Below are 14106 nucleotides of genomic sequence, written 5' to 3' on the forward strand. Positions count from 1 at the left end.
AGGCTTGTCCTCAGAAAGGGGCGATGAGAATCCAACTCAAACATACGTACTTGAGGCTTACAGTGTTTTCCTCTAGAAATTCAAGAGCTTTCATCTTAAACTGAATAGAATTGCTCTGAATTATTTTCTGCTAGTCCTGAAAAGTTCTAGTTTTAGTCATTATAATTTGCTTATATTCATTGTTTTTTTTTAATTATGACTCTTTTCTTTCTTAAATCCTTGTCATGAGATTTATTCTCAACTAGAGATAGAGCTAAATACTCAGGAATGTTGCCCCTTCCATGTCTATTTTCTGAAAGATGAATGCATATTGGCTTGGTGTTTATACTTAACCTAGTGGAAGCACTGGTTTAAAAGATCTGTCTAAAATTCACCTGTTCTAAATCAAAAGATCTGGATTTGGATCCTTACTGGTCCTCATTTCGTTCGTGTTGCCCGTTCGTTAAAATATCACAACAATTTAACACAGTTGCCTTCCAAACTAATGAAAGCAAGTTGGCCTTGGCCTTTAGAATTCCCCACCCCTTCTGCTCTAAACTTTGCCATTCACTTGCCCGTAGTAGCTACTTGAAACAAACAAACAAACAACTTTCTAGTAACCACTCACTTCTTAGGGAATGTTATTTCTGTTCTTCAGCAGAAGGAAAGCCTTCTTTATTAGGACCTGACAAGCTGTACCTCTCAACCTGTGCATTTCTATGCTTGTCTGTTTCGTGAGCTTAATTCACATGTTTGATCCAACTGAGTCAAAATGTCCATCCCCTAACACACATCTGTGTAAATAGATTACTCTTGCACCTACCCCTAAATCAGATATCTCTTCCGAGCAAGGATTGATTCTTCTCCATGACGTCCCATAAGATGCCATGGATGTGATACGCATTAGTTGGGGCCGACGAGGATTGTGCCGAAATCTGCAACAGATACGCAAGTGTGGGAAGGTCGCCTGCTTTCGCTTCGTTAGAAGGCAGTTCTTTCCTGGGTCTGTTTTTGTACTCCATCTAAAAAAAAAATAAAAAAAAAAATCCACAGGAATTGAGAGGAAAAAATCCCTCTGGATTCGTTAACTAGTGTTAGGACGTTTTACTTATCATCTTCTATGGATCAGAAGAGAACGCCAAAGGAGGTAGCCTGAGAAAGAGTCGTTTCTAAGAGGCTGTCTGGTGACATGAACTAAAGTGACTTCGCTAACGGTGTGAGAAGCACACCTCAAAACCCAGCTGGTTCTTTTCTTTGCCTCCGTGTGTGTGTGTTTTTGCCATTTGCTGGCACTCCGCGGGACTACGGCTGGGTGTGTTAGCAATTACTGGGCAACCCCCAGTAATTGTTCCTGTTCAGTGCAGGCAGGAACAGCACTGCCTTATCTCCCTGGTTTCCCAGTGTCACTAAATGCATTTTATTTTGAGATTCCTCGTGGTGCTTGGCAAAGATAAACAAAATCTTCCATCAGGAAACCTGTGAGCTATTTCCACAGGAAGTTTCAAATCACTAAAGTAAATAGAAACTCTGCATGATCTCAATGGTGTTACTTGGGCTCGCTTGGGTTCTAACCGCCAGGACGGGACCTCATAAATGGCAAGCCCGGGGTCTTTGAAGAAATGATTCGACTGTGGCCCGTGTGCACACGAAGGCTGGTATCTGTGAAGAAGCTGATGGCTGACGTTTTAGTCCTCAGGCTTGGAAAATGTCCCCAACGTAAAAAGATGCTGAGTTAGAGGGGCTATTTCTGACACCTTATTGTTATGCTGAAAACGACTGTTAGCTGCTTCGGCAGCTTCTGACCCATTCTTAGCTTTTCATTTTAAAAGCAGGAAAACCTTTGCTGGTCTCCTCTCCAGCCACTGACAGCTTCATAAGCCACTGTTACCCCCTGCTCCCAGGTTTCAAATGAATACTTTGGCATTTCTTCAGACGTGACACTTTATAATAAAGTCAAAGCCCAGAAAAATCAGAAAAACAAGCAAAGTCCGATTTAGGAAAGAGTTGATATGATATCTAATTTTGGACTATTGTCCCCCTAAGGTTTAAAGGTTTCTTTATAGCTTTGTGTGCAACGGATAATAATAATAATAGCAGAACATAATGCTTTTCATCTTCAAAGTACTTTGTAAAATGTTGGCCCAAATTCTTTGCTCAAATGCAGACATGCCATCAAGTGACAAGCAATGGGAGGGTTTTGAGAGCAGGTCAGTTCGGGGCCAGTGACCAATGATTTCTTTCTTTTTTTTTTTTTTTTTTTTTTTTAATCCTCCGGGGGAAATGCTCCCAAATGAGACCAGGGAGCTTGAGCGCAAAAAGCTGAGTGAAGGTCAAGGTTAAGAAAGCAGAGGAGGTGTGCTCCTGAGGTGTTGCTGGAGACAGAGATGGTTAGCTGGGGATTGACAGGAGAGAAATGGCTTTTGATGGCACAGTAGCTTTCAGAAGGTGTTCCCTACGTTTTTGAGAGTAAACTTGATTTTTAGACATGACTCTCCCCCTCCCCCATCGGAGCATCAGGCGGCTCTTCCAGATTAGTTGACTGCATTTTGTTCTCGTACGTCCAAGTAGGACCGTCCCCCTGAAAGGGTACCTGAGCATGTGCCGTGGCTCTTCTCTGCCCACTGTGCCAGCCAAGGGCAGGCAAGGTAGATGGCACACCAGCAGGATGGATACTATCCATCCAATTGTAGGAAACCGGGGAGGCCAGTTGGTGTTTTTACTGGAAAAGTCTAGGCTTAAAGTGGTGTTGACCAGCATGGCTCAAGTCTCCTACCACGTACCTGGGACTTCCTCACTTATTTTGGAGAAGTTTGACCATCAAACTACCCTTGGGGTTTTTTTGTGGTTTTTGTTTTTTGTTTTTTTGTTTTTTTGTTGTTAAAAAAGAAACAGAGGCACGAGGAGAAACCATGAGAGAGAGGAATGCTTTTAAATATTTATTTTTTGAGAGAGATGGTGCGCAGGGGAGGGGCAGAGAGAGGGAGACAGAAGATGAGAAGCAGGCTCTGTGCAAATAGCGGGACTCGAACTCGTGAACCATGAGACCATGATCTGAGCTACAGACGGACATTTAACCTACTGAGCCACCCAAGTTCCCCCCATCCTTGGTTTTTAGTACAAATGGCTCTTTTACGACTTGTCCATTTCGCCCAGTCGCCAGGAGGAGTCCTGTGCAGACTAAAGAAATGGGAAACGTGGTCATCATTCCAAGTTGTAAAACAAATTCCACTCTGTTGCCCCAAACAAGGAAAATGTCCCACCCGAAACAGCCTGCCTTGCATTTCCTGCCTCGCTTCTGATGGGCTGCCGTTAGGTGGCTCTTACCTATGTTGGATCAGTTCCCCAGAAAGGAAGAGACACATACTCATCCTTTTAAGGCTGATGCTGAGAGAATTCGTGTAGGAACGGTTGTTAAGATCTGTGACTGTCTCCAGATGAGACGCCTTGAGTCTTCTACGAACTGAAGCTCTTTGTTCTTGTTTTACAGACGTGCCCAACGGATTTCACGTTAACTTGGAAAAAATGCCGACGGAAGGAGAGGACCTGAAACTGTCTTGCACAGTTAACAAGTTCTTATACACAGACATTACTTGGCTTTTGCTGCGGACAGTTAAAAACCGCACAATGCATCACAGTATCAGCAAGCAAAAAATGGCCATCACTAAAGAATACTCTGTTACTCTCGATCTCACCGTCAAGAATGCTTCCCTGGAAGATTCAGGCACGTATGCCTGCAGAGCCAGGAACATATACACAGGGGAAGAAATCCTCCAGAAGAAAGAAGTTACAATTAGAGGTGAGCACTGCAGCAAAAAGGCTGTTTTCTCTCGGATCTCCAAATTTAAAAGCACAAGGAATGATTGTACCACACAAAATAATGTAAAACATTAAAGGACTCATTAAAAAGTAACAGTTGTCTCATATCATCTTGATTTATTGTCACTGTTGCTAACTTTCCGGCTCAGAGGAGATGCTCCTCCCAAAATGAGTTTGGAGATGATAGTGATGTTGAGCTCCCAAGGTCCCAGCCCGGGGCTCCCCACTCAGGCTCCCAGCCCGGGGCTCCCCACTCCGCTCTCTGGGGCCGACTTGGTGGGCGTTTGGATTTGGAGGATCCCTGCGGCGCATTCTCTGTTTTTTGGGTTTTTTTTTGTTTTTTTTTTTTTTTTTTTGTCAGTCTTTGCTGTCTTCTCCTGCCTGATAAACAACAACCTGGGACTGATCCTTTCCTCCCACTCTGGTGGCAGCCTCTTTGTATTTTTAAGTGTCGAAGCTACGCAAACTGAATAATTGAAACACGTGCGCTGGTTTCTGCCAAAGATGGACGTGAATAAGTTAATCTTCCAGCTCAGAACGAGTACAGTTGAACTTGAGACTCTGTCGGACCTCCGCCCGGTTTTCTTTTGTACTATTTTCTCCGCTCTTGATTTGTAAATGGCACCTGGATAGAAAGTTATAATGCTTATTTATTTGAAAATGCTTTTTATTATTATTATTATTATTATTATTTTTACATTAAGCACATTAATCTTAAACTGGAGTTCTAAAATGGGCCCCAGGAGTGCAAGATGTTGGTGTAGTTCAGAGGTATTCAAGCTTTATCACAGTATGAATTAAGAATGCCCACCGGAGTCCAGCCGGTTCGTAATCCGGGTAACCAGGCCACTGGTCAGCACGGGGCCTCTGAGTGGACCATGCAGCCACTGACCGCCTCTGACAAAAAGTGGGTCCTGCCTTCATTTTACGTGTATTTGTCCCCTGGTTATTCTTTTAAAGAACTCCCTTCTCTCTCAGTGATGGCATTCAGAGACAAACCACGATCCGTTTATCAAGGAAATCAAGGCTATCGTGACCGAAGGTTGAATGCATTCTTCTAAATGCGCCCGTCAAACAAAGTCCACTTTCCCTGTATGCAGATGGTGATAGGATTTTTGGGGGGATTAAGAAATGGCAAAATCACAGGAACAGAATTCAGGGAGCCGTGTTTAAATCAGGAGAGATTCTAATCTCTTGTAGGCTTGCATTTGAGGGGAAAGTGACTTTTTCACCAATTTAATATGCATTGTTCTGTTGTTCTCATCAATGATCGATCGTGATACGTGACTTGCATGGACTATTGGAAAACAACCTCCAGGGACCAAAATAGCCGGGGCTGAGAACACAGTGGCCGGGCAGCTCAATAGAAGGTGACATTATGACAACGTTTCAGGCTTGGGAACTCACCAGACCGTTTCCTCCTTTAGGTAACAGACCCTGTCCCACGGGCTAAACTTGTCTTTCACGTGGGAATTGCTTTTGTCAAGTGTGAAGGAGTAGACAATAGCATTTCCCCAGAATGCCCGTTTCATGGAGCCCCAAATGCTCTGAAAACAATTAGGAACCTGGAAGTTGTCAGCCCAGAGGAAAGAATAATGAATTGTATCTTGAAATTTTACCTATGGCTCTTTTCGCCTGGCGTCTTTGTTCATTATAAGTCAGCGTGTTCCTTCGGGAAACAATGCCTCAGTGCCACAGATCGTGGGGACTCGGTTGGGACTAAAGCTGAAAATGCAAGTAAAATGGCTGAGGGCTATCACTTCCGGAAAAGATGCCAAATTAGACGTGCAGAATCGATCGTTTCCTTCCCCTTGAAATTGCAGTCGCGATCTTTGCGGGGAGGGGAAGGGTGTTAGTATTGGCAGGAGATGATCTTAAGAATTCCATCGAGTAATTCGTTGTTCACTGTGGAATTCGTCCTTCCAGAGAGTTTCGGAAAGAAAGACCAACTGGGTGGGTTGTGTTTCGTATTCGTCACTCTTCTGGGTGTGGAGGAAGGGGAGGAGGAGAATGGGGGAAAGGGAAAGAAAAAAGAGCCTAATGTGGAGAATGATTGAGTTGGACTAGAGGACGTGAGGCTGGTTCCTCAGTTCCCATTCCAAGTGGAGAAGAGAAAACGGTGTCTTTATGAAACCTGGCAGATCTCTGGGGCCATAGCAGTGAAGAACCAGCGGGGAGTGATCTTTGGCTATCGATAACCAGCAGAAATACTCCGTTAATTCTGATTTTCTCAGTTGGCAGGGATCAGCTTCCCTTTGTTAAGTTGTGGAAAGCAGCTACCCATTCCGTCCAGCCACTGAGGCTTAAGAACAGGGGCTCAGTGTACCTTTGCCACCTCTCTCTTGCCTAAAGTTTGTCCAGGGCAGGTAGGGCCTTTGGGAACTCTCATGGCATTGTTTCCAGTACACCTGTCAGGGAAGCCAAATCCTGTCTGCGTTGGTGATGCTATAGTTTGTGGCTACGGTGATAATTTGGGTGTTGGAAGCCTTGTATCCAGACTTCCTTTTTGATAATAAGGCCTACGGGCGATGACAGATTGCTTTATCCTATTTAGTGCATGGGAAATTGTAAATATGGTAGGGGAAGCTGTTAAAGGTGTAACTCAGTGAGGTGTGTCTGAGTTTTAAACGAGATCTGTCAAATTTGGCTTGCCACCTGAACTAGACCGAATAGTAATATGGCCCCGTTCTTCGTTACCTTGTCTCGTTTCACCAATCTGTGTAGAGTCTTTGCTGTGTAAAAAAAAAAAAAAAATGTCGAAACTGTAACAATCAAGCACGTACAAGTGATCAGACTTGAAGATGTTGCCATCTGACTGCATTTTCTTTTAGGAAACACCACGTGACAGGTGGCCCAGAATGCCAACACAGAAATGTTGAAATGCTTCCGCCTGGGGGGTGGGTGGGGGGCGGGTGCAGGAGAGATTAGGAAAGATACACCGACAGAAGGGGAAAGGGCCATGGCAATCATTCATTCCACTCTACGCTTGAAGAGTTTCTATGTCAGGGCTCTCCTCTCAACCCTCTTTTTAGCCTTCAGATCCCATGTTGTGTAAAGTGAGGAAAGACCAGCGAGAAGCGTGGAAATCAAAGTTTAATGAGAACACTGTTCCTCCCGCCAGATTAGTAACCCTGCCGGGTCAACGTGCTGTTTGAGTTACGTGATAATCTGCTTTTTCACCTGAGATTTCTAAATTGCTTCAACGAATGCTCATCCTGAGAGTTTCCCTGCAGGAACAAAAAGAGAAAGGTTGTGGGACCGGGCAGAACCCTGCAGGGACGGGGGAATCAGGGCCACTGCGGTGTGTCACTTCTTAGAGCACTGTGATTACTCCCAGGCTGCTTTCACAGTGTTAGTACAATAAGATGGGGAAATGCAAAACGGTCAGAGAAAGCTCCCTCTAATTGAAGACAGTGGCGCAGAATGCGTAAGTCACGCCAAAACTCTTGATTTCTGTTCCAGGAGTTGCAACACGGGCAGGGGGGCGGGGGGAGAGGAGGAGGATTCGGGAGGGTTAGGACTTGTCTTCGTCCTTTTCACCTTGGAAGCTTGAGCTACCCATGCAGCACTCGCCTAACTAGAATGTATACACATCAGCGGGACTGACTACTTTGTTACATAGAGACGCTGTACTCACTGGGGCCTCGGGGTGCTGCTGTTCCAATGTGGGATTTTAATGTTGTAATGTATTGTATCCTAATGTATTAAATTCCTGTTGTTGTACTATATCGGTCGGCATTTTATTAAAATAAATTGTATTGTATCATATTTGTATGTTTTAAGAGAAAATAATATAAAATACAATACTTGTACTATTATATAGTGCAAAAACCACAAACCTTTGCCTCTGCCTCTTGAATTAATCCTTCGGTTGCTTGCACTGGGGAAGGGGTGAAGGAAGGAAATAATCAATAAAGCTTCCAAAGTCCACGCAATTCTCCTGTTGGGTCTGCCACCTTACAATTTAGGTTACGGATAGCTGAGCAACACGGACGTGGCCTCACAAACACATCAAAAAAAACTACAGACAAAATTACATTAGCTCATCACGAGAATACTAGGATTTCTGGAAAGATTGGTTACGAGCCTGTATCCAAAATCGCCTTTTTCCTTTTTAAGCGCCTCAAACAGTAGGCAAAATCCTCAGGATTTTGAAAAGCTTCTCTCACAAAAGGAAAACTGGTTGGCCAGGCGAAAAACAAAACAAAACAAAACACCTTGATCCTGAAACCCAAAAATACAGGGCTCCGTTCTTGATCTCGCTCTGCGTTCTAACAAATTTCCATTGATTGTAGCAATTCAAGAAAGACGCAGTAGTTTAACGGTAGAAGGAGAACTTAGGGAACAAAATGTGAGGGAAACCTGACGGTTGAGTTTTGCTGCTTCTCTCTGTATGTAAAGTATTGATGTGCATTTGTAACAAGGAATACAGCTAATGAGTAGTAACAACCCCCTTTCTTTATTCACTAGATCAGGAAGCACCACGCCTCCTGACAAGCCTCAGTGATCGCACAGTGGCCATCAGCAGCTCCAGCACATTCCACTGTCTTGTTACCGGTGTCCCAGAGCCTCAGATAACCTGGTTTAAAAACAACCACCAAATACAGCAGGCACCCGGTAAGAGATCGTTTTCCTCGAATTCCCTCTTTCTCATCATTCTCTTCTTCCTTTAACGTTCCTCTCAGCTCTGTTCTGTACATTGAGAAACACTTGCGGATGGAGCTCTGGGTCATGCTTCTATTAACTTCTTCTTCTTTTTTTTTTAATGTTTATTTTTGAGAGACCGCATGGGCGGGGGAGGGGCAGAGAGAGAGGGAGACAGAGAATCCGAAGCAGGCTCCAGGCTCTGAGCCGTCCGCCCAGAGCCCGACGCGGGGCTCGAACCCACGGACCACGAGATCATGACCTGAGCCGAAGTCGGACGCCCAGCCGACTGAGCCACCCAGGCGCCCCATTGTTTATATTAACGTCTAATGAGGAATATTATTAGAGTTAGTTCTTTTGCACACCATATTCCTAACCCTGTAGAAGGATCCATACAGAATCTGCTTTAAATGGTACATTCATAAAGAAATGGTAAGAGCCCCTTAGAAAACGTGTCAGTTCAGCTTAACAGAGAAAGTGAGGAGTTGGTTCCTTGGCTTGAGGTATGGCAGAACTTTGAACATCTGGTGTATATGAAGTTCAGGGTAGTTTTGTAAGCTTTTTTTTTTTTTTTTTAGTTTTTATTTATTTTTGAAAGAGAGAGAGAGCGTGTGAGCCAGGGAGGGGCAGAGCAGGAGACAGAATCTGAGGCAGGCTCCAGGCTGAGCTGTCAGCACAGAGCCGGCTACGAGGCTCGAACCCATGAACCGTGAGATCATGACCTGAGCCAAAGTCGACGCTCAGCTGACTAAGCCATCCAGGCACCCCTAGAAGCTTTTTAATTCACCTATATCAATTTTAATGACTTCGTAAAAAAGAAGACTATTTTAAATGATAGAATACTGGTTTAAAAAAAAAAAAATCTAAGTTAATGGTCACGTCTTAATTTTCTTTCAATAAAAAATATACCGAAAACCACCAGACTTAAATCAGTAAGTATCAACACTGCCTGTTGCCTGCCTGATCATTTTGTGGTTAAATAAGATTAAAAGGAACTCATTTATAATTTTACTTAATAATTCCACTTATATTAAAAGTAAAACTGCCATTTATTAATTTTTTTTAATTTTTTTTAACGTTTATTTACTTTTGAGACAGAGAGGGACAGAGCATGAACGGGGAGGGGCAGAGAGAGAGGGAGACACAGAATCGGAAGCAGGCTCCAGGCTCTGAGCCGTCGGCCCAGAGCCCGACGCGGGGCTCGAACTCATGGACCGCGAGATCGTGACCTGAGCTGAAGTCGGACGCTTAACCGACTGAGCCACCGAGGCGCCCCAAAACTGCCATTTATTTACAACAGCCCAACAACCGAAATCAAATGACTAGCAATACGGAATGGTCCTTAAATATGAGTCCTCCGCTCAAAACAGAATCTCCATTTGAGCTTGATGCTCACAAAGGGGTTGTGGTAGACCATCTCCAACGTTAAGGTATCTTAGAAAGGCCTTCCTCTAGGCCAGTCCCAGACTCACCACGTCCCATCATTTTTCTCCATGAGCAGCGCCTCCTCTCGTACTACGTCGTCTGCTTCATGGTCCACACCGGAAGCGGGTGACCTCCCCTCCGTCCTTCTCTGGTCTGTCACCAGGCTGTCCAGGTTATGCACGTAAATAGGACATATGCCTCAAGTCCTCCCTTCCCTCCGCTGTCCTCTTGTCGTTTTCTGGGTTCAGAGAACATCTCCTGACTGGTCTCTCTGCCTGTTTTTTCTCTCTTTGCATTCTGTTTTCTACACGGCTGGATAAGAGGCGGCTGTGAACCTGGCACTTCCCTCTTTCCAAGTCTTCACGGGCTCCCTATCCCAAGTTCAAGCGTCTGACAGAGGAAGCCCTCAACAACTGGCCCTCGCTACTTCAAGCTCACCCTCCCCTGTTGAACCTTAACTTCTAGCCGTCTCCAAGCTCTTGTAGATCCCGGGACTCCTTGTGCTGCTTCGACGCCCTCTGCTTTTGTTCTTGTGTCCCCGCTGCCTGGAGTGCCTTGCCTTCATCGAACGCCTCCCTGTCCCTTAAGACCCAAGTCAGGTGTTCTTTCTCCAGAAAGCCTTACTCATCGCCTGCACAGAGGGGGCAGGTCCTCCCGGCATCTTTATTATTCGTGACTGCTTCTCTTCGCTCTTACTGAGTTGTTCTGTGATCATCAGTCCATCTGTGGATTAACCTCTTCCCACCGCTCTCTTACTGTGGGTCTGCTCTCTCACTCCATGTTTGCCATCATATCACATTCATCCTGAGGGCAGACAGTGCAACCTTGCTCTTATTTGTGTCTTCTCTTTTTGTCCTCCAAGCTGGCATAGTGCTTGGCAACCGATCAATGTTTCATGAGCGAAGGAACGGATGAGCGTTTTTCAGAAAGTTTTATTCTGTCCTTAGCGAGGTTCACCTGGTAGCACAGATGTCTGGACTTCCGGGTGGTTGGGGAGACTCTATCTTGGGATTTTTAAAGCTAAAGGGACCGTTGGGGTATCTCTAGTTCCATTTGTAGAATAGAACATTTAGACCCAGCGAGGTAAAATGATTTGCCCAAAATGACACACTATTAAGATAGGTTGTTTCACAGAAAACGAATCCCTTGAGGCATTCTACCAAAACAAAAGGATGAATGAACACATGAATAAACACATACGTTTGTGTTGGGAAACAGTGCCTGGAATAGTCTCCCTTTAGCGATTCAGAGTCCACGTTAGTATATCAAAGACCTCAAGAAGTCCTGTTTTAAAGAAACCAGGCAAACTTCTTTAAAGTATTCCCCCAACTAACTTGATCACCAAATACATTTTACAAAATACTAATCTAAGATGTTGGGTGTTTTCTTTGAAAGACGTAAATTTGGCTGACGTTGAGTTTTCATACTTTGAATGTGGGTTAAAGAATTAGAGTTGAACTGGGGCACCTGGGCAGCTCAGTTGGTTAAGCATCCAACTCTTGATTTCAGCTCAGGTCATGATCTCGTAGTTCGTGGGTTCGAGCTCCACATCAGGCTCTGCCCTGACAGTGTGGAGCCTGCTTGGGATTCTAAGCCTTTGGAAAGCTATACTGAGAGTAAATTTTAAAGCCTAAATAATACTTAAATGTATAATGAAATATATAATTATAAATGTATATTTACAAATATAAAATATATAATTAAGGGGCACCTGGGTGGCTCAGTCGGTTAAGTGTCCAACTTCAGCTCAGGTCCCGATCTCACGGTTCGTGGTTCGAGCCCCACGTCGGGCTCTGTGCTGACAGCTCAGAGCCTGGAGCCTGCTTCAGATTCTGTGTCTCCTCCTCTCTCTGCCCTTCCCCTGCTCACATTCTGTCTCTATCTCTCTCTCAAAAACAAACATTAAAAAAAACTAAAATATACAATTAAATATATGTAATGAAATATATAATTATAAATTCAACATTTACAAATAGAAAATATATAATCAAATATAAATAGATAATGGCCTGAAATCAGTTAAGCTGATTATTTCAAGTTTAAAGAGCCAGAAAATAAATTGCACGTCCTTTAAAGACTTGCGACACGTGGCGACTCAAAAAACATTTATATTCCGAGAGGATTTCGGTGGCCTTGGGTCATTGATAGGATCTGGCCCATCATCATTGTCATCTGTTAAAGGCAACGCACCCGAGTCCAAAGAAAATATGAGAGAGGAAGCAGGGCACACGTGAGAGCTTGTGCTCAGGACGAGTGGCCATAAAATGCCTGCTGAAAGACCGTAAGGGGAGAACTTTTCTCCTCCCTCCTCATTTCCTTTCAGGAAACCCTTCAGTGGGGCACAGCCATCCGAGAGAAGAAATGCAGTTTCGAGAAAGCCTGACGAAAGCTGAGTAGGACTTTCTTGGGCCACAGGGCATCTGCAGGAAAAGAGGGATGATAAGCACACAGGCCCCGGAAAGCGTGTGCACGGGGGACGCGAGGCAGCCTCCGCCAGGGCAACCCCGGGGAGAAGCAAGCAGGCACCTTGCAAACCACACGCCCACTACCCATGGAGCGGCCCTCCAGGCCAGCCCAGCTGCCGGCCCTCCAGGGCCTCTGGGACCCCGAGTCACCCTGGACTCCCACCGCTCCTGGAGGGTCTTTATTTCCCCTCCTGGGAACCACAGAGGCTGCCTCCACTGGAGATCCTTCTTTCTCATTCTAGTACGTCGGGACTCTTCCTTTCCTTCCATGTCTGGTTTATTTGCAGTTCGTGTCACAGAAGGGTTATTCTCTGGTTTTATGTGTGCCCGTTTTTAAAAGCTCTGAAGACAGAATAGCTTAACAGGTCTTCTTCATTAAATAAAAATGCCTTGAGCACTCAACCAGGAACCAAGGCACTGTGTGACCTTGACAAAGACCTCATTCACTTTTCACAACTGTCATCAGAGGTAGGTACCGTTAGGAGATGCATTTGGCAGATGTAGTTTAACTTCACGAGCGCTGACTGGGTGCCTGTGACTGTTCTGAGCGCGTCACTAAGGTCGATTGGTTTCCCCTTCATAACAATCTTAGGAGTCTTGCTAAATTACGACGCCTGTTTTCCGAAGGATGGAACGAGGACACAGACGCACAGAGAGGAGAAATAGCTGCCTCCAGATCACAGAGCCGGTGCCTGGTGGGCAGAGGCTGGGACCAGACATTGACTCTGGGGCCCACACTCCGAGCACCGGGCGTGTGGGGCTGACTGCGCCTGTGTATCACTCCCAAGTCACCAGTTTTAGTGACTCCTTGGACATTAACGTCATATTCGTCAAACAACATTTTCTCCTTTCTAACCCTTAAAGCTTAAGCTCCCCAAAGACTGCAGTTTATTTCTTAAATGTTAAAAATGTAAACCATATAAAACATATTTAAAACTTTTTTTTTTTTTTTAAAAGCAGGCATGCCCACGGGGCGCCTGGCCTGATCGGTGGAGCATGCGACTCTTGATCTCAGGGTTGTGGGTTCGAGCCCACGTTGGATATAGAGATTACTTAGAAATAAAATCTCAAGGGGCGCCTGGGCGGCTCAGTCGGTTGAGCGTCCGACTTCGGCTCGGGTCATGATCTCGCGGTTTGTGAGTTCTAGCCCCGCGTCGGGCTCTGGGCTGATGGCTCAGAGCCCGGAGCCTGCTGCGGATTCTGTGTCTCCCTCTCTCTCTGCCCCTCCCCCGCTCCGTCTCTGTCTCTCCTGAAGAGTGTTGAAGAGAAAGGCAGTCTGAGACATATTTACTCTGAAAAGACAGGTGAAGAGAGAATTGATCAGCTAACGTGAGTAGAATGTCCAGGACCGGACAGGAAAGACCAATGTAACACGGAAGGACCGATGGCAAGTTAGGGATGGATTCTACTGGCCACTGGCTGTTTCGAGTATGGTTTGATTCTCAGGAGTATACAGGCAGCAGAGCTCATCTAAGAAACATCCATTTCCATTGGGTTGAAAATTGAAAGGGTTTGCACCCAGCCTTGGGGCAATGGTCTGAAGTCACCTTGGAGGACATATGACCCCCTCCTCAACACTGCTCCAGCCCGGCAGTTCCTCCAAAGGGCCCGGCAGTTCCTCAAGGGCCCGGCAGTTCCTCCAAAATGATCAGAAAGTCACCTTTCTACCTCACACTCTTCCCAGATTCTCCACCGAGGTCCTAAAAATGTTCAGAGCTGTGACAGAGCTGAGCAAGCATGTAGGTGGGGCTGTTGGCACGGGGCGGATGGCACCGTA

The 14106-nt window shown here is 45.4% G+C and overlaps 1 protein-coding gene across 1 annotated transcript in view; it reads left to right on the forward strand.

Annotated features, from left to right (window-relative positions):
* FLT1 (fms related receptor tyrosine kinase 1) overlaps positions 1 to 14106 on the forward strand; it is a 173959-nt gene that overhangs the window by 93871 nt on the left and 65982 nt on the right. Inside the window, exons 14-15 of the mRNA XM_019447888.2 lie at positions 3467 to 3775; positions 8266 to 8412. Coding sequence (XP_019303433.2) covers positions 3467 to 3775; positions 8266 to 8412 — 456 coding nt within the window. The remainder of the gene's footprint in view (positions 1 to 3466; positions 3776 to 8265; positions 8413 to 14106) is intronic.

This window comes from Panthera pardus, unplaced genomic scaffold, assembly GCF_024362965.1.
Source record: "Panthera pardus isolate Hobbes unplaced genomic scaffold, ASM2436296v1 HiC_scaffold_1, whole genome shotgun sequence".
Taxonomy (NCBI): domain Eukaryota; kingdom Metazoa; phylum Chordata; class Mammalia; order Carnivora; family Felidae; genus Panthera; species Panthera pardus.